Raw genomic sequence first — 21344 nt, 5'->3', positions numbered from 1 at the left:
TCCTAAAATGCCTATATTACATTCATCCCTTATTGAATTTATTACTCCCACTTATTGGTGTACTTAAAAAATGTATAAAACTTGTAAATATTAAGTCTACTAAGCCATAAAGATTAATTACTAGTCAAACTTATTTAGTAGACTTAAATACTTATAAGTGTTATAATTTCTTAATACACCAATAAATCCTAAAATGTCTATATTATCAATTTATTATCCCTATTAATTTTCTATTTTTCTATTATCTTCTTTTGAGGGCTGCTATTAGCACTTATCTCTTTACTTTGACTCCCCATTTTTTTGAACCCCTACCTAGCAAAATGAATCCTCTCAATTTTCTCTTGAACCCCCACCTTAATATCAACTATACCGCTCATCTATTTGAACCCCAACTTTTTTTTGCAATTTTCCTACCATCGGCAGTCCCACCTCTTCGACGAGCTCCCAGCACCTCCCTTACTGACGACCACCCGTCCATAACCTCCGACCACCTCAACCCCTCCTTTTTTTTTTTTGGCTTTCCAAGTTGAGATTAACAAACTCCCTAGTCTCATCATCAATAGTTTCTATAGTAACAAATAGATCTTCCCCCGCGAACTCATCAACAATGCGTCGGACGTATATGTATATACACACACAAACATATATATGTATATATATATGTGATGTAGGTATTTGATTCTTTGACGGGGTTTGTTGCAGGCATTGGATAAGATTCAATTCGATAGCTTGATCGAAAAAAGCAAGGTCGATTCTCAACTCGAGCTCTTCATCAGGATCATTCCTAACAAGATTAATAAAATCCTTTCCATCATCGATGGCAGTGTCAGAATGACTAAAGCAGGTTCTTATTAATCAAATCAATTTCATATTTTTCTTGTATTGACTTTGAATTTTGTTTCTCATGAAATTTGGTTTATTTGTTATGAGATTGTGAATAATTTAGTGATAATCCCAAGGTCGGGATGAAGGAGTTCATGGAGGTGTTACAAGCAGGGTCTGATGTCAACAATACATTTGGGAAATTAAGGTTAGGGTTAAGGTTAGGGTTAGGGTTTGGAAAGTTAGGGATGAGGATAAAAATATAACTTTATGTTAAGATAAAATTAGAATTAAAAAAAATAAAAGAGATAGGGGTCAAAGAAAAAAGGTTTGTGCTAATAGCAGCACTCGTTTATCTTTTAACTATTTCTCTATAAACTCTTATCCTTCCTCTCTCTCTCTCTCTCACACACACACACAAAAGAAACTCTTTTATTCTTTTTTTTTTTTTTTCATTTCTCTCAAGACTATTACTCTGAAGAGTTTCAGACCACCACCGTTGCAATGGTTGTTCACTAGTCATTGTCACTGACCACCACTACCAGTATCGTTCACCAATCATCTCTACCGTCGTCGATCTACACTGCACTATCTCTGATCCATAGCCACTGTTCACCAACGACCTCCATCGTCGTCGATCTAAACTTCATCATCTTTGATCTACAATCGACCACCACAAATGCATTGTATTCGCTATCACTATCGTTGTTGTCCTCGTTATCTACCATTTTTTCCGACAATATCAAATATTTTCTATGGTAAAATAAAACTAAATTCCCATATAAGGAAGATTTAAATCATTGTTAAGAAAACCTTTTGGAATCAAACTCTCTCTATCGGTGATACATTCTCTCCAAAATCTCAAGATTAGTATGATATCACTAATTTTCTTGGATAATAAATTTCACTATATATTTTTGCAACAGGGAATTTTTGAGTGATTCATAAAGAAATTTCCTCTAATGAGCAATATGCACAATGAAATTTTAGGCTGTGTTTGATTTCAACGGCAAAATTTTCAAATCACTTTTCAAAATTCATAAACAAACACACAACTCAAAATTGTTCAAAACTCAATTCAAAAATTAATTTCAAAACTCATAACCAACTACACAACTCAAAACTCAATTTCAAACTTTTGTCAAAACTCAAAACCAATCGCTTTTCAAAACTCTATTTTAAAAGAAAAAAATTTAAAAAAATATTATTTATTTATTTTTTTAAAATTATGTTTAGAATCATGATTTGAGTGTAGAGTCGTGTTTTGAGTTATGAGTTTTGAAAAGAGAAAATTTGTTTGTTTATGAGTTTTAAAAAAAATTTTGAATTGTATTTTGAAATTTTTTTGATTTATTTTTTTAAAAATATTTTATATTTTAAATATGTATTTATTTATTTTAATGTGTACTATATTTCATACATTTATGTGCTATATTTTTTTTAATATGAATTTTTTTTTAAAAAATTATTTTTTATTTTAAATATATAAATTTTATTTTATTTTATAAATATATTTTTTAATATTTTAATTTTTTTGTTATGTGTTGGTTATAATTTGAGTGTAGAGTTTTGAAAGTAGTATGAAGTTTCGAGTTATGTATTTAGTTGAGTTTTGAATTGTATTTTGAGTTTTGAGTTGTATTTTAAAATTTTTTGTATTTATTTTTTTAAACATTTAAAATTTTTCTTAATTTTATTTTTTAGGGTAAATATTTTATATTTTAAATATTTATTTATTTATTTTAATGTGCACTATATTTCACACATTTATGTGCTGTATTTTTTTTTAATATTAGAAAATTTAAAAAAAATTATTTTTTTATTCTAAATATATAATTTTTATGTTAAATATTATTTTATTTTATTTTATAAATATATTTTTAAATATTTTAAATTTTTTTGTTATGTATTGGTTATGATTTAAATGTAGAGTTTTGAAAGTAATAAAGGAATTTCGAGTTATGTGTTTTGTTATGAGTTTTGAAAATAATTTTTGAATTGAGTTTTGAGTTATGTGTTTGGTTACGATTTGAGTGTATTTGTGTTTTGAATTTAAAATATTAAAATTAAAAATTAAAATATTTACAAAATAAAATAAAATAAAATATTTAAAATAATTTTTTAAAAAAAATTAAACAAAAATTATATATTTAAAATAAAAAAACAAAATTTTCTTAAACATTTTTTAATATTTTAAAAAAATAAATCCAAAAAATTCAAGATACAACTCAGAACTCTTTTCAAAACTCGTAACTAAACAATTTTTCTCTTTTTAAAACTCAACTCACAATTCTACACTCAAATCACAATTTTAAAAAGAGAATCACAATTCCAAAACTAAACCAAATGCAACCTTGCTCTTCGCAATCAAATTGTAAAATAGACCTAGACAACAAAATTTCACTATGTTAACTATTAGTTTGCACATCAAATTTCACTATTATTTTTTTTTCGTTTAGAATTTCATATTCAACATAAAAAAGTTATTTGATAGATCTCAAGGAAAAAATTCTAAAAACTATCTTAATTTATAAAACAATGGATGTAAATAAAAAATTATGAAATTTTAAAATTTAAAAGACGAAATAAAGTTATTTTGGTTACTCATAAAGTAATATAATTGTCATTTTGAAATAAAATTTTATAATGAAGGGTCTCTAGGACAATCTTCACTGTATTTAAATTAATTAAATTCTGTTGTGTACTAAACAACAACCAGAATATAAAGAAATAAAAGAAATGAGAGAATTTGTTTGATTACAAAAATCAAACTCGAAATAAAAAAAAAAAAAAAAAAACAGATTTTATTTTGTTACAAAAACAAAATTAAAATCTGATTTAAATAAATAATAAAACACTGAAAATAAATTAAATAACTTATTTGATTTAATTTCTTCAAATTATAATCTGATCAAGTCCAGTGTTTGACACTGTGTCCTTAAGACAGATTCGTCCTCTCCACGGTACTTTTAGAAATTGGACGTCTATCTCCCAGGATGAAATGATCTACTACAAACAATAGCAGTACTACAAATTGTTTGCCTTACGAACACACTAAGTGTTTACACTCTTTATTTCAGAAAATAAATGTAACAAAATGCAGAGATTTATATAAGAGGATGGAGTATGAAAATTGGAGTAAAATCCAAATGGGAGGCTAGTCTATTTATAGATGTAAAGGTGGCTATTGATTTTGAATTGAACAGGTATGAAACCTGTTGGTTTTGAATTCAAACAGATTTGAATCTGTTGAGTTATATTTCAAATAGATAACAAAACGGGAAGGGCCCTGTTTGGGTGTGCAATAATACCAGACTGGTTTATTTCGGGAAGGGCCCTATTTGGATATATAGTAAAACCAAACCAGTTTAATTTTGAATTATGGATTTTATTTTACCAAAAAATAAAATAAAATTCAAAAGTTTTTGGCCCAAAAAGATTAGTATTGGGCCGAACAAGCCCAACCCAACCTCACACCACGCACCCGAGCCCAAGCCCAGGCCCGGCCCAGCCCGCCCGACCGGACGGCGGCGGCGACGCGCGCCCGTGTGTGGTGATTTTTGGGTCCAATGGGTCTAGCCAATTTTGCCCATAATCTCTCATTCTAAACACTTGGGTACCCCTTGGGGCACACCCCAAGTACCAAACCCAAGTCTTATAAACCCATTCAAAACCTCCCACCAAATCAATGTGGGACAAGCCATTTTACAACCTTAAGGAATTTTCACCAAAACTCCATTTTCATGGAGCACACTTTGGCTTCAATTTCCTATTTACTCGGTAATGGTTTTGAGCAACCAAATATACCATGTGAATCACAACGCGGCATAGAACGCGTTATCACTTTGACCCGTGAAAATCGACGCACAGGGCCCACCTAAAATATAGACCAAACTTAGGATAAAATTTTGGTTTTACCCAGAATTTATAATCATTTCCAACAATCCCCTACATGAATGGAATTTGATGACAACGGAAATGCAACAATATGCAGATTTATCGAAAGAGTATAAGTCGAAAATATCTTGCATCAGGATAGGTAGTTTTCGGCCTTGAACCTTCCCTAGTGATAACCTATCGGACTTACTGGCTAACCAATGGACGCGATGCCTTGAATTGTTCAGCCGTTTGTGTAAGCCAAGACAATAGATTTCACACAAAATTTCTTCTAACACATCGTGGTTCTCACTGTTGTGTTCATTTTGGCCTTGAACGCGCCTGGTTTTCATAAGTGTTTTTAGAGAATTTAGCCTCTTCATTCTCATAGAATCGGCCCCAGTTCAACACTCATATAAGTGATTCTTATTGTGAGTATCTCCTTATACTCGTCTTGATTTATGCCTCAATTAAGATATAAGTAATTATTAAAAGCAAAGCTTATCCTTATATCCCTGCATACAACATATGTTGTAGATATCACTCTCACCATAGGAATGGGTAGGGAATTTTTAATCCCTTGGTGATTTCTGGTGAGCCATACATAACTTAGTTGTCCCTTTGAATTTAGTTCTTGGGATCTCCAGTCATATAAATAGGGTTACCATTATGACGACTGTAGACGTCCCCGAACGCCCCGGGAGGATGAGGTTCCGTTCTGTTCATTTTGGGCTCACTACAGTTCGGACTCTCAAATTGTCACGGTTCAAAATCTGAACCAAAGAGTCCAAATTCGGCAAATTGTTTTGAGAAAACAGATTTTGAAAAAAATGCCAAACATGGACTGCTTTGCCAGATACAGAGTCGCCACCTAAATGTTTTATTTTGGAAAAATTTAGGAAACCCTGACTCGTTGCGTAAGGCCACGTGTCCGTCATCACCAAAGTTGTCTTGGCTCGGGAACTTTGGTACGATTGGAGAAAGTCACTTCGTGAGCGCCCCCGCTCGCCTGATCAAAGATCGGCCTCTATTAACCATGATATCTAGTTTTGAAAACTTTATGCGTTTTTATTCCGGTTATTAGCCTAGATTTACTATGTGATGCGCACATCATATAAGTATAGACTGGATCGTCTGAATTGGAACAAAACATTTCATGTTTATTTTTGAAAGTGGTTTAATGGTGCTACCCGCAAGTAGGCTAAGACGTGGATTTGCCACCCTCGGGTGGGCTTAGAAAAACATGATTTTGCCACTATCTAGTGGGCTTAAAACTCACAGTCAATGCATTTATTCCAATTCAAATAATCCAACCTTCACCCACAGGCATTCAGGCAGTTATATCACATAAGTATATAGCCTCATGGTAAGCATGCTATCATGGCAGTCACTCACACACATGCAAGGATGCTAAAGCATAAACACTTACCGAGTACTCCAAGCCAAAACAAAAGCTATGTTAGAAATCCATGCATGATCCTCACTATATAGAAATGCCTAATGCAACACATGCAAAATGCAACTAAGATAGGCTCGGCTATTCTAAAGATGGCATGTGAAATGCTACAACTAACATGAATTCAACTTGGAATTGAGATACAAATGCAGTTAGTATGATGCGCCGAACCCGGTGCATGCAAGACTGATGAATGAATGCAAACATGCTATCATACTGTATGCTAATTGAAACATGCCATAATCTAACTATCATAAGTTGATAAATAAAAGGGAGAAAGACGTGGGGTTGGAAGACATACATCACACACACGCACACTTATTACAACATTGCCCTCGCGCAGAGGGTCCAAATAAATAATATACAGCCTCGAATAAATAGTACAGTCCCGAATAAATACAGAATCCTAATTAATTAACAAATTAATCTAGGAAAGCAGTAAATTGGCACGCAAATCCATGGACCGCCTCAGCTCTGTTCCAAATGATGAATGATGCATGCTCGGGTTGCCTTGTGCGGAGAATCCCTTGCGATGCCTCGGTTTGCCTCTGTTTGCAATTATTCTTGGGATGCGTGCCAAGCTCCGAAAGGCTGTCGATTTCTGATTTGCTGCAACAGAGAGCAACAAAGGGGCATGGCAAAGTATTTTCACATATGTATGCATGACTACTCTTCAGGGAGTGTAGTCCTCGATCCCCGTGCCACCAATCACGCATCTCGATGCATGATGGCCGAGGAGTCGAATTGCATGACTTAATATGGAATGAATGCACATATGAACATAACAAGGCCTAGACTCCATCATGGATAATCCGGAGTGTCGGCGACCGGGAATTAAGACACGTTCCGTCACTCGCAGTACGAAACGTCCCTCGGTTCCCGTGCTTGGGCTAACTCCTATCCCAAGCACAATGAAATATGCATGACATGCATGAATGCAATCCTAACATGCAACCTAGCATACGCAATGCTATGAAATGGCACACACAATGCACGATGTAACGAGGCATACACGATGCTTTAACATACAACCTTGCATACACAATGCTATGAAATGAAATGGCATACACAATGCATAATGGACTTACACTAACATGAGTGGACCTCAGCCACACTCACATCAGTAGCCATTAGGTGAAAATGGGACTATCGAAATGCGTGCACACATGCACGCAAATCAAGGACCGATCCTAAGGCACAACATGCAACTCTAACAAGGCATGGCAAGGGATGCAAGATGGCATGCAAACTCACAAATTCCAACACTGAAATATGATGCTAAACAGCTCCGAAACATGGAAAAATGGCACCCGATGCATGAGATGAAACCCGAAACTCGAAACTAGGCACATGGAATGACTTATAGCTATACAAAGCATGCTTTATTTGATCATGAAGTACAAAGAAAGAGCCAAGGCAGTCCCAAAACATGAACATTTCTAGTTCAAAGCATGGCCAAAAGATGCTAGCATGGTGGACAAAAATAGCATGCAATCTTGACTAGCAAACATAGTCTACATGGCAAGTGTGTGAAGCATATGGAATCTCACCAAACCAGAAAAAACCAGTGAACAAAACATGTGAAAATAGGCCCAAATAACCATTGAAATGAAGCCAACACATGCAAAAATGATGAGTTACTTTAGAGGGCCATGCGAGGAGTTATTAAGCACATGCAAGGTAGACATTTAGCATGGCATAAAAAACTATGAAAATAAAATATGGTAGTCCTAAAACTCACCAAATTGACCCTGGAAAGTGACTTCGGAGCATGCAAGGTAGGGTCTCTTTGGAAGGCCAAAAAGGCCACCAAACAAGAGAAGGAGAGAGGGGGTCACCCCCCTCTAATTTTGGCTCTCAAAATAGTGTCTTAGCCACTAAAAATCCACTGGATTTCGGTGGCTAGAAGGCCAAAACATGGCCAATGCAGGGCCAATGCAAATGCTCACATGTATGGCTCAAAACATGAAGAAATAAGGCATGCAAGGAAGGAGATGACCTTAAACAAGAAAATGCCCTTAATAAAACATGAAGATGATGTCAAAAAAATCCTTTTTCTAGTTTATAGAAAGTCTCAAAAATGAACACAAATAGGGCTAATCTATCATGCAAAAATGGCCCTAAAAGAGAGAATAGAGACAAGGGATAGCAGTTGGCCCCAAACAGTGAAGAGCCCTTCAACAAAGTTGAAGAGGGGCTCAAAAAAAGTTACTTTACAATTTACATCAAGTCTCGAAAATGAACAAAAGTGAGGCTAAATCAGCATGCAAGAAAAAGGCCTAAAAGAGGGATAAAGAGGCAAGTGGTAGCACCTGACCTCAAACAGAGGAGAGCCCTTCAACAAAGTTGAAGAGGGGCTCAAAACAAGACATTTCACAGTTTATGACCAAATCCAAAACAGCTCACAAATAAGCCTAAAATATCATGCAAAAATGGGCCTAGAAGAGAGTTTAAACACAAAGGGGGGGGGGAGGAGACCTCAAACAGCAAAAAAGTCCTTGATCAAACATGAAGAGGAGCTCAAAATATGACTATTTACAGTTCGGGTCGGAGCCCAAAAATGCTTGCAAGTATGGCTTATAAATGAAGCAAAAGAATGCAAGTTTAAGGGAAATATGTGTTTACCCTTGAAGAGCAGTGAACTAGCAGCTTTTGGACCAAATTTATGAGCTTTCAACCACTGCAAATGGCCTCCAAGTTGCTGGAATGGAGTGTGGAGGTGTGGTTCTATGGGTTGTAGTGCAAATGGTGCAAGACTCTTAGGGTTTTGAGGGTTGAATGAGAGAGATAGGGAGTGTATGTATCAATGGTGCCTTAGCTGATTTTCTGACCCTTAGAAATGGAGGAGAGGTGCTGGTTTTATAGAGGGAGAGAGTGGAGGAATGGGGGGGAAAATCAAATTCAAATTTCCCCCCCAAAGGCAGCCCCCCTTGATACAAAATCTGGGGAAAAACAGAGGGTACAGTTGGAATACACTTGGAGAGAGGATCATAGCCGGCCAGGTTCAAAAGGTTCAGGTGGCTGCCGGTCGGCTAGGGGTCAAAAGGGTCAATGAAGATTGCTGGCTGGCCACCTTAAAAAGGTGGCCTCCCATGTGTGCACAACATAACTATGTGGTTAAAACCCAGAAAATGTGAATCAGGAGAGAGAAAAGCCAACTTTTTAGAGGGGTTCAAAAGGGTCAAGGACAATTACTGGCTGGCCTATACATATTGGTGGCCTCCCAGGTGTGTACAACACAAATATGGGGTTTAGGGCTAAAGAAAGTGGCCCGGGGTGGTCAACATTAGCTTTCTAGTGAGGAAAACGGGCGACAGAGAGCGATGAAGAAATAAAACTGGCTTTTCAGAAAAATTGCTGGCCTCCCACCCTCGTACAAGCTTTCTAACAATGAAAATAAGGTCTCCACCAAAAATGAACCAAAACGGATGCAAAACGGAGGTTTGGGGATCGAAACGCGCGGCCTGGGGCCCCGAAAATGGGCTGTTAAGCACCGGAGGTGGCATTCAACCACGAATTTGGTCTCTCGGGCCACAGTGTTCCTCAAAAGGGAGGAAATAAGATGTGTGCCGAAAACCGGAGCAAACGGAGGTGGTTAGGCGGTCCCGAATCGAGGCACACGGCCGACAGCTCCGAAAAACCGAAAACCGGGCTCCAAACGGGGCTCCAAACGGGAAAAATGGCCTACGACCACGAAACATAGCCTACGGTTACTGAGAGATGATCTACGAGACCTCTCCCTCCCTTTGGAAAGAGAAAATAGAGAAAACAGAGTCTGGTTCGCAAACCGAGGCAAGGCACGAAAGAGTTCGAAAGTCCAGAGGCAAGGCTTGCAGTCGGGACTCTTAAACTTCTGAACGAGCACAATATGCAATATCACCGAGCGCTCAATCAGTGACGTCTGAGTCTTAAGGTCGGTCAAAAATGGGGTGTCTACAGTTGCCCCTCTTTGATAAAACTCGGAAGTTATAAGTGATGGGAGTGAATGTCAAAGCCCAGAGACGACCCATTTTTGACAAGGCCGAAGACTTAGACAAACAGGCGAGATAAACAGAGATGCGCCCGCAGGCGTGCCCGCAGGCAGGGGCAAAATGCAACCGATAATGCAAGAAGCCGAAGGTACCTCAATGATCATGCAAATGCAGCAAGCTGTAATGAAGCACATATTCACGATAGATGCAACAGTTTTAAGCAAGAATGCAAAACAACAACTACATTGCGTGCAGTTAAGAATGCGGAGAATTATTCAATTCTTGCCACGTCTCACACGGAGAAGATACAATACCTGCGCGGTTTGTCTAGTCGCACCAGCCTCAAATGAACCGTTCATACAATATCGTGCTTGCAAAAGAAAGAAACTCGACAAGCACAACATAATTAGCAACACATATTCAAAGCGATATCGAATGCAGACAATCGCGGTGTCGATGGAAAAGTGCATCGCAATGCAGGGAGAAACGCGCGTAACAACGCAAGCTAAGTATGAGGGTATGACAATACTCGTGAAACGTGCACAATAGTATGAGTGGTGTGCACGAGAATGCAAGTGACGTGCATAACAATGCAGAACAAATGTGGACTCGAATGCGAATTTGTCGTAAAACGACGAGCAAAGAAATGCAAGTTTTTGATGAGGGCGACTCAATCGCGACCTCCGGTTTACCTCCCGGAGGGGTCGCAACATGTTCAAAAAGGATACATCTCATTTTTGACGAGTAACGATGAGAAACGCATCGAAAGTTGAAGTTGAAGTTTCGGTAGAGCGATTTCGCGACGGAAAGTGCACTTCTCTTGTACTTTTTCAGGTCCCGGGGATTCCAATCCTCCCAAAAATTTGCAGAGAGCTTGGTGGGCACCTGGGGAACACCACCGGCCAGCTCTCTTCCCAAGGAGAGGCCACCGGCCAGGGTTAAGGGAGAGGGGTGGCTGGCCTGCCCGAAAAGGTGGCTGGCCGGCCACTTTTCCAAAACCGTGGGCATTTTGGTACTTTCACTCTCTTTTCTTTAAATCCATTTGGCCAAAGCATTTTTCCTCATAACTCCAGCTCCGAAAACACCTTCTCTACCTTCCTAGACCATTTTCCTCTTCAGATCTGAGCTCTATACGCGTTTTCCAACGCCCCACGCAAGTTGTTTTCGCGAAATTTTTCAATTTTCGTCACTTTAGACCGATTAAATTTTGATTTCGGTGCCTCTTTCTTCATTTTTGCCACTTGAGGTGAGTTTGTCTCAACATTTGGAAGATTTTCTCGGGAGTTGACTTTTGTTGACTTTTTCATTTCCCGAGAGTTGACTTTTGTTGACTTTTTCTAATTTTGGCTCATTTTGCTCATTTTTGCTCTTTTTTGTAGATTTTCTAAAATGGCTGGTCATTTCTCTCACGGTGGAGGTCCTCCGGGCGCCGGGGATGATCCCGATATCATGGCTCTACCTCCGAGGGTTCGACCCTTCATACCCGAGAGGTACAACCCTCTGACACATGTGCTCCCCCAGGCAGTTTTCTACTATTTTACCGATTTCGATGATCGAGCACCTGGGGATCTGCTTTTGCGAGAGCCGGAGTCCCACCTCTCTCATGAGGCACGAGAGGTATTTACTTCGCTTTTTTTACATTTCTGCAATGTATTCTGCATTTTTGTACGTTTCATGCCTCTTGCTATGCATATCTGCTCTTTTTAGCACGTAGCTTCTTCTGACGCTTAGCCCATGATACAGTATTCTGTTTGTATTTTGAACACTTGAATTTCTGATTACGTAGCCCATAACCTGATAGTGAACACACAGCACACACATATGTTGACAGTTGAACACTCAGCCCAAACTTCGAATCTCCAAACACACAGCCCAGCTAAAGGTGAACACGCAGCACACACTTGTCGAGAGTAGAACACACAGCCCAAACTCTGAATTTCTGAACACGTAGCCCAAGTTGAAGGTGAACACGCAGCACACACTTGTTGAGAGTAGAACACACAGCCCAAACTCTGAATTTCTGAATACGCAGCCCAAGTTGAAGGTGAACACGCAGCACACACTTGTTGAGAGTAGAACACACAGCCCAAACTCTAAATTTCAGAACACGCAGCCCAAACACTTGATGTCGAACACGCAGCACACACTTGTTGAAGTTTGAACACACAGCCCAAACACTTGACGTCGAACACGCAGCCCGAACTTTGAAATAAACACGCAGCCCATTGATTTTGAAATCTGAGCACACAGCCCAAACACCTGATGTTGATCACACAGCTCGATCTTTGAGATGAACACGCAGCCCACTGATCTTGAAATCTGAGCACATAGCCCAAATATTCGATTTGCACGTAGCTCATTGCATTGTATCTGTTTTAGTTTGCACACAACTCATACATTTCATTTGCACACAGCTCATTTATTTCATTTTGAGACTGAATGTATGTATTCATTCTGAATACAGGTGACCTCCCGTATAGCACGAGAATATGGCTCTGTTGCGGCTAGAGAGTGATATACGGAGCTTTCGGAGGCTGTCTGGGATTTGGTTGACTTGGTAGGGTTTAGGCCCTTCTACTCCGGGATATCTCGTTGTCTGGCTAGTAGGACGCTGATGGGTGCTTTGGTGGAGAGATGGTGGGACACCACCAACTCCTTTCATTTCTCTGCTACTGGGGACATGACTATGACCCTATTTGACTTCGCCGTATTGACCGGCCTTGATATGGGAGGCTGGGCGATCCCATATGACGAGGACATGGGCCAGTGGGAGGCCGCCTGGATCTACTTATTGGGAGCTCGCCCGCCAGTTGACAGATCTTCGGGTAGGGTCCAATATACTTGGTTTTCTTCCCATTTCCGGAGGGTGGAGATGGAGCCTGAGGCTCCTGAGGAGGTAGCCCAGTATACCCGCGGATTTTTGATGTTCCTCTTCGGGACTACTCTGTTCGCCGATAGGGGGAACACTGTCGGACTTTATCTGTTGAGTGCCCTAGTGGACCTATCACAGGTCCGGCGGTATGATTGGGGTGGAGCCAGCCTGGCCACTATTTATTGCTATATAAGCGCGACCTCCCGCGGACGGGGGAACATACTTAGCGGTTATTGGAGAGCCTGTGAGGTACTTTCTGCCCCCTTTGATTTACATTTCTTCTTTCATTCTCTATACACTGCACACACGGTACACTTTACATTTTGTATCTCTGTACTCTGCCCTCAGCATTCTGTATTTACAATTTGCACTCAGCATTCTGTATTCTGATGGCTACTGCCCTGTTTTCCACAGTTATGGATCTATGCGTACTTCCCGACACTAGCCCCGGAGCTCGAGGTGGCGATGCCTCTCATGACCCCTTACTCGCTGGTGTTTGAGGGCCCGTACCGGCCGAGACCTCGGGAGTCTTTTCTCTATCTACGGCAGTACTTTGACACAGTACGACCATCAGAGGTATTGCAGAACTCTCAGTTCTTCATGTTTCCAACCTTCGATTTATCTTGCACATTTACAATTTCTGATCAGCTTATGCATTGGTTATCCTCAGATCACATGGCAGCCTTGGGCGCCTTTGGGTAGAGACCTCCGATTCCAGTTTGCCGAAGCCTGGGGTGCCTCTCGGTACAGGATCCTATTAGAGGGGCCGGTTGGCAGGGCCTGGTTTTTAGGGGAGCGCTTCCTGCGCCAGACATGGGGCTACCCCGTTCAGGACATTCCCTCAGCACCCCCAGACGACATGCGGACAGCCGATAGGCTCCCTCCCCGGGGTGTTGTTGACGCCAGGTTGGGTACTGATGCATTTCTTCATCTGGAGCAGGGAGAGTATGCGACTTATCGTCACACATACTTGATGCCTTCGTTGACGGGAGTCCATACTCCGATGAGGAGACCCGCTGGTATGCCCTCATCGGGCCGGGCTCGGGCTGCGGATGTCCCTTCCACTAGCAGGGCTGGTACATCTAGAGGTGGGGGTGGATTGGTTTCCCCGATTCCTCCGACTCATCATCATCCTGGGTGGCCAGACATGCCGACCGAGCTGACGGGATGGCGATTCGGGACTCTCTACTTGATTCCGATAGAGCCTCCCATGTTTGACCACAAATATGTCAAAGATCCTGATTCGCCGCAGTATGCTTTATAGCTTTGATTTATCACTCAGATACTTGGACATTCATTCTTTCATTGATATTTTGCATTTGTGTTTGCAGCCTTCGGTCAAGTATATGGATGAGATGCTCGGGATGATGGCCGCACTCGAGGGCATGGTCTTACAGAGAGAGGCACAGTTGTCCATCATGGGTGTCCAGGAACTGTTTAATTTTCTCGCATTTATCATACTTTCGATGACATGCTGAACTTGATCATTTCACTGCATTGGTAGGTTGCCTGTGTAGAGCACATCTGACACACACCACATTCATATACTGTATCTGCATGCACCCTGATTTCATGTAGTTTGCTTGCATCTGTATCTGATACACACATTTGAGCTGATGTATTCAAACTGTACTTTTTATTTTCAAATGCCTCCAGTATATCAACCACGGATCGGGCCATCCAGGCCTTCTCGGGGAGCCGGGCCATCTCGACATTCTCGGGGAGCCGGGCCATCTTGGCCTTCTCGCGGGGCCAGGAGAGGGGAGTCGTCCTGCAGACGCAGAGCACATATCGTAGAGGAGGAGCCCGGTGAGGACGAAGAGGAGGAGGAGGCTGCAGATCGTCAGTCAGAGACATCTGCTGACAGAGAGGAGGGTTCCGACCCTAGTTCCGGGAGTGGAGAGGAGGCTGAGGAGGATCCCGAGGATGACAGTTTCGACTCAGATGGTGCCGGTGGTGCAGAGCCTGTTCCGCAGAAGAGGACGAAGAGGACCTCTTATTCATGCTCTTGAGAGCATTGTTGCAGCTGTTTCCTGCTTTATTTACCCTTTTTACTAGTAGTTGTAGCACATTGTACATTATTAGGCAGTTTTATTTTCTGTAAAACTTGTACCTTTGTTGTAAAATGTTGTAACAAAGGAAACATGATGGAATGAAACAACTTTTTGAAAAAGTGTTGTACTTTATGTTCTCAGCATCGCATCGCATCATTTTGCACAAAAATGAGATTGAACGGTAAATGTGCATTGTGTATTTGCCAAGTCAGGTAGCGAACCGACACGACAAACTAAACAACCTAACTTCCTAAGAAATAACAAAACCTCAGCAAGTTTACAACTCGATAAACGAAACAAAACAAAACTGATTAAACAAGGAGTAATAACCTTGACAAACAAAACTCGACAGCTCGACAAAACTTAAAAACTCGATAAACAAGACGATTCAACAAACAAAACAATAACTCGATAATCAAAACAATAACTTGATAATCAAAACAATGACTCGATAAGCAAGACTTAACAACAACTCAATAAACAAGGTGTGTTTCGGATGATCTGGGCGACAAAACGCATCCAAAACTGAGGAAAACTCGCGCCTTCAACACTCCTGATACATGGAAATGCTAGGAACTTCCTTCTAGAGGGTAGAATAGGACCAAAGACACAGATTGCAGCATGGCTGGCCACCTTTGGGAGCTGGCCGACCAGCTTTTTGCATTTGAGGGGAGAGGGGTGGCCGGCCTACTAGAAAAGGTGTCCAGCCGGTGTAGACGTCCCCGAACGTCCCGGGAGGATGAGGTCCCATTCTGTTCGTATTGGGCTCACTACAGGTTCGGACTTTCAAATTGTCACGGTTCTAAATCTGAACCAAAGAGTCCAAATCCGACAAATCGTTTTGAGAAAACAGATTTTGAAAAAAGTGCCAAACATGGACTGTTTTACCAGATACAGAGTCGCCACCTAAGTGTTTTATTTTGAAAAAATTTAGGAAACCCTGACTCGTTTGCCTAAGGCCACGTGTCCGTCATCACCAAAGTTGCCTCGGCTCGGGAACTTGGGTACGATTGGGGAAGGTCACTTCGTGAGCACCCCCGCTCGCCTGATCAAAGATCGGCCTCTACTAACCATGATACCTAGTTTTGAAAACTTTATGCGTTCTTATTCCGGTTATTAGCCTAGATTTACTATGTGATGCGCACAACATACAAGTATAGACTGGATCGTCTGAATTGGAACAAAATATTTCATGTTTATTTTTGAAAGTGGTTTGATGGTGCTACCCGCAAGTAGGCTAAGACGTGGATTTGCCACCCTTGGGTGGGCTTAGAAAAACATGATTTTGCCACTATCTAGTGGGCTTAAAACTCACAGTCGATGCATTTATTCCAATTCAAATAATCCAATCTTCACCCACAGGCATTCAGGTAGTTATATCACATAAGCACATAGCCTCATGGTAAGCATGCTATCATGGCAGTCACTCACACGCATGCAAGGATGCTAAAGCATAAAACTTACCGAGTACTCCAAGCCAAAACAGAAGCTAATTAGAAATCCATGCATGACCCTAACTATACAGAAATGCCTAATGCAACACATGCAAAATGCAACTAAGATAGACTCGGCTATTCTAAAGATGGCATGTGAAATGCTACAACTAACATGTATTCAACTTGGAATTGAGATACAAATGCAGTTAGTATGATGCGCCGAGCCTGGTGCATGCAAGACAGATGAATGAATGCAAACATGTTATCATACTGTATGCTAATTGAAACATGCCCTAATCTAACCATCATATGCTGGTAAATAAAAGGGAGAAAGACGTGGGGTTGGAAAACATACATCACACTCACGCATACTTATTACAGTTGTGCCCTCACTCGGAGGGTCCGAATAAATAATATACAGTCCCGAATAAATAGTACAGTCCGAATAAGTACAAAATCCTAATTAATTAGCAAATTAATCTAGAAAAGCAGTAAATTGCACGTAAATTCGTGGACTGCCTCAGCTCTGTTCCAAATGAGGAATGACGCATGCTCGGGTTGCCTTGTGCGGAGAATCCCTTGCGATGCCCCGGTTTGCCTCTGTTTGTAATTATTCTTGGGATGCGTGCCAGGCTCCGGAAGGTTGCTGATTTCTGATTTGCTGCAACAAAGAGCAACAAATGGGCATGGCAAGGTATTTTTACATATGTATGCATGACTACTCTTCAGGGAGTGTAGTTCTCGATCCTCGTGCCACCAATCACGTATCTCGATGCATGATGGCCGAGAAGTCGAATTGCATGACTCAATATGAAATGAATGTACTTATGGACACAACAAGGCCTAGACTCCATCATGGATAATCCGGAGTGTCGGCGACCGGGAATTGAGACACGTTCCGTCACTCGGAGTATGAAACGTTCCTCGTTTCCCATGCTTAGGCTAACTCCTATCCCAAGCACAATGCAATATGCATGACATGCATGAACGCAATCCTAACATGCAACCTAGCATACGCAATGTTATGAAGTGGCATACACAATGCATGATGTAACGAGGCATACACAATGCTCTAACATACAACCTTGCATACGCAATGCTATGAAATAAAATGGCATACACAATGCATAATGGACTTATACTAACATGAGTGGACCTCAGCCGCACTCACATCAGTAGGCATGGGGTGACAATGAGACTCTCAAAATGCATGCACGCATGCACGCAAACCGAAGACCGATTCTAGGCATAACATGCAACTCTAACAAGGCATGGCAAGGCATGGAATATGGCATACAAGCATGTAGATTCCAGCACTGAAATATGATGCAAAATGGTCCCGAATTATGGAAATATGGCACCCGATGCATGAGATGAACCCCGAGACTCGAAACTAGGCACATGGAATGACTTGTAGCTATACAAAGCATGCATTATTTGATCATGAAGCATGAAGACAGAGCCAAGGCAGTCCCAAAACATGGACATTTTCAGTTCAAAGCATGGCCAAAAGATGCTAGCAAGATGGACTAAAATAGCATGCAATTTTGACTAGCAAACATGGTTTACATGGCAAGTATAGGATGCACATGGAATCTCACTAAACCAGCAAAAATCAGTGAATAAAACATGTGAAAATAGGCCCAAATAACCACTGATATGTAATCATGGCATGCAAAAATGATGAGTTACTTTAGAGGGCCATGCAAGGAGTCATTAAGCACATGCAAGATAGACATTTGGCATGGCATAAAAAACTATGAAAATCAAATATGGTAGTCCGAAAACTCACCAAATTGACCCTGGAAAGTTACTCCAAAGCATGCAAGATAGGGTCTCTTTGGAAGGCCAAAATGAACACCAAACAAGTCAAGGTGAGAGGGGGTCACCCCTCTCTGATTTGGAAGCACAAAACAGTATCTTAGCCACTGAAAATCCATTGGATTTTAGTGGCTAGAAGGCCAAACAAAGCATGCAACAAGAGCTTAGGTGTAAGGCTCAAAATAAGGGACAATCAAGCATACAAGGAAGCATATGACCTTAAACAAAAATTGAACCTTAAACAAATTTGAAGATGAGATTAAAACAAGATATTTTTCAGTTTATGACAACTCTCAAAAACAAACACAAGTAGGGCTAATCTATCATGCAAAAATGGCTCTAAAAGAGAGAATAGAGACAAGGGACAGAAGCTGGCCTCAAACAGTGAAGAGCCCTTCAACAAAATTTAAGAGGGGCTCAAAACAAGGCACTTTACAGTTTATGTCAAGCTTCGAAAATAATCACAAGTAGGCCTAAAATATCATGCAAGAAAAAGGCCTAAAAGAGGGATAAAGAGACAAGTGATGGTTGCTGGCCTCAAACAGAGGAGAGCTCTTCAACAAAGTTGAAGAGGGGCTCAAAAAAAGACATTTCATAGTTTATGACCAAGTCCGAAATAGCTCACAAATAAGCCTAAAATATCATGCAAAAAAGGCCTGAAAGAGAGTTTAAACACAAAGGGTGAGGAGGAGACCTCAAACAGAGAAAGACCCTTAATCAAACATGGAGATGAGCACAAAATATGACTATTTACAGTTTGGGTTGGAGCCCAAAAATGCAAGAAACAAAGGCTAAAATAGTATGCAAGATAGGGCAAGAAAAAGGAAAAATGGGACTCACCCTTGTAGAACCAAGCTTCAACAGCTTTTGGACCAGGTTTGGGAGCTCTTAGCCTCTGGAAAACAGCCTCAAGTTGCTGGAATGGAGTGTGGAGGTGTTGTGCTATGGATTGGTGCAAGAATCTTAGGGTTTTGAGGCTTGGAGTAGAGAGAGAGAGAGAGTTAATGCAAGAGGCTCCAAGCAATTTTTGTAACCCTGAAAAATGGAGCTAGGGGGCTGGTTTTATAGAGGAGAGGCGTGGAGGAAAGGGGGGAAAATCAAATTCAAATTTCCCCCCCAAAAGACCCCTAATCGGATACAGGATCTGGGGGGAAAAGGAGGGCACGGCTGGAAAGAACAAGGTGTGGGGGTCATGGCCGGCCAGGTTCAGAGGGTTCAGGTGGCCAGCTGGCCACCCCCCATGGCTGGCCGGCCAGGGGTCAAAAGGGTCAATGCAAATTACTGGCCGGCCACCCCAAAAAGGTGGCCTCCTATGTGTGCACAACACAAATATGTGGTCAAAACCCAGAAAATGTGAACCAGAAGAGAGAAAAGCCAACTTTTTAGAGGGGTTCAAAAGGGTCAAGAATAATTACTGGCCAACCTATATATATTGGTGGCCTCCCAGGTGTGTACAACGCAAATATAGGGTTTAGGGCTAAAGAAAGTGGCCCCGGGGTGGTCAACATTAGCTTTTTAGTGAGGAAAACGGGCGACAGAGAGCGATGAAGAAATAAAGCTGGCTTTTCAGAACAATTGTTGGCCTTCTACCCTCCTACAAGCTTTCTAACAATGAAAATAAGGTCTCCACCAAAAATGAACCAAAACAGATGCAAAACGGAGGTACGGCGACCGAAACGCGCGGCCCGGGGCCCCGAAAATGGGCTGTTAAGCACCGGAGGTGGCATTCGACCACGAAGTTGGTCCCTCGGGCCACAGTGTCTCCAAAAGGGAGTAAATAAGATGTATACCAAAAATCGGAGCAAACGGAGGTGGTTAGGCAGTCCCGAACCGAGGCACACGGCCGACGGCTCCGAAAAATCAAAAACCAGGCTCCAAATGGGAAAAATGGCCTACGACCACGAAACGTAGCCTACGGCCACTGAGAAATGATCTATAGTGTCTCCCAAAAAGGAGTAAATAAGATGTATACCAAAAACCGGAGCAAACGGAGGTGGTTAGGCAGTCCCGAACTGAGGCACACGACCGACGGCTCCGAAAAATCAAAAACCGGGCTCCAAATGGGAAAAATGGCCTACGACCACGAAACGTAGCCTACGGCCACTGAGAAATGATCTACGAGACCTCTCTCTTCCTTCAGAAAGAGAAAACAGAGCCTGGTTCGCAAACCGAGGCAAAGCATGAAAGAGTCCGGAAGTCCGGAGGCAAGGCTTGCAGCCGAGACTCTGAAACTTCTGAACGAGCACGATATGCAATATCACCGAGCGCTCAACTGGTGACGTCTGAGTCTTAAGGTCGGTCAAAAATGGGGTGTCTATAGCCGGCCACTTAGCTCAGCAACCACCATTTTTTCGACACGTGTCCCCCCGAACAGTGCCTTATCCCCTTTAAAGGTCCTAGCTCTGTGGCCCATTCATTTCATCTCAGTTTTGCACCAAAATAGAAGCGTTTCTCGTCGAAAATCTCACAGCTTGGATTGCTTCTTTAGACGGCTCGGAAAAGTTGAACTTCCGGGGCTTTGGCTTGAATGCACTATTCACGCTGAGCCGTACTCCACTACACCTTCCCTTCCTTCATGCTGCGGCAAGGTTTTGGAACCCGGTAACACATGTCTTTAGCTTCGGCGGGCAAGAGGTATGTCCAACTTTCGAAGATTTTCAAGCTTTGATGGAATCTGAAAGTTATGAAGAGATCTTGCCTCAGTTTCGCTTTGGTCACGCCCAAGCTTTAGGGCGGATGTGTGAGCTCACCACGCATGACACTCGGTCTCTGATCTGTAATGGGGAACTGGACATCCTCGGATTGATTTATCGCTTTTCTGACGCCGGTGACCGTGGCGACCATCATTGGCAAGGTTTCCGACAACATGCCCTTTGCTTGTGTATGCTATCTCACTTTCTGCTTGTGTCGGGCTTTGGTGGATCTAGCATTCACCTGATTGAAGTTGCTCAAGGCTTGAAGGATGGAAAGAGTTGTATTGCGATGACACTGGCTGAGACGCTGATGGGCTTGGATGCTTTCCATCGCCGGGAGGCG

The 21344-nt window shown here is 41.5% G+C and overlaps 1 protein-coding gene across 3 annotated transcripts; it reads left to right on the top strand.

Moving 5' to 3' along the window:
• Positions 1–287: 287 nt before the first annotated feature.
• Positions 288–15176, top strand: LOC145789598 (protein MAINTENANCE OF MERISTEMS-like). Of its 3 annotated transcripts, none has more exons than XR_014327693.1 (7): positions 288–844; positions 11505–11742; positions 12590–13246; positions 13412–13573; positions 13668–14248; positions 14329–14497; positions 14654–15176. XR_014327693.1 is itself a non-coding variant. In XM_082866586.1 (7 exons), exons 4-7 carry the CDS (start codon positions 12740–12742, stop codon positions 14363–14365), a joined length of 1287 nt encoding a protein of 428 aa, XP_082722712.1. In that variant the 5' UTR covers positions 288–624; positions 703–844; positions 11505–11742; positions 12590–12739; the 3' UTR covers positions 14366–15176. The 3 variants fall into 3 exon arrangements, 2 of the variants coding, with proteins under 2 accessions (XP_082722712.1, XP_082722713.1); XM_082866586.1 differs by having other exon boundaries at positions 288–624; positions 703–844; positions 14329–15176; XM_082866587.1 differs by lacking the exon at positions 11505–11742 and having other exon boundaries at positions 14329–15176.
• Positions 15177–21344: the final 6168 nt, after the last annotated feature.

This window comes from Camellia sinensis, chromosome 4, assembly GCF_055761805.1.
Source record: "Camellia sinensis isolate YWXY chromosome 4, ASM5576180v1, whole genome shotgun sequence".
In the NCBI taxonomy this organism is placed as follows: Eukaryota; Viridiplantae; Streptophyta; class Magnoliopsida; order Ericales; family Theaceae; genus Camellia; species Camellia sinensis.
This window is presented reverse-complemented; position numbering and strand designations above follow the sequence as displayed.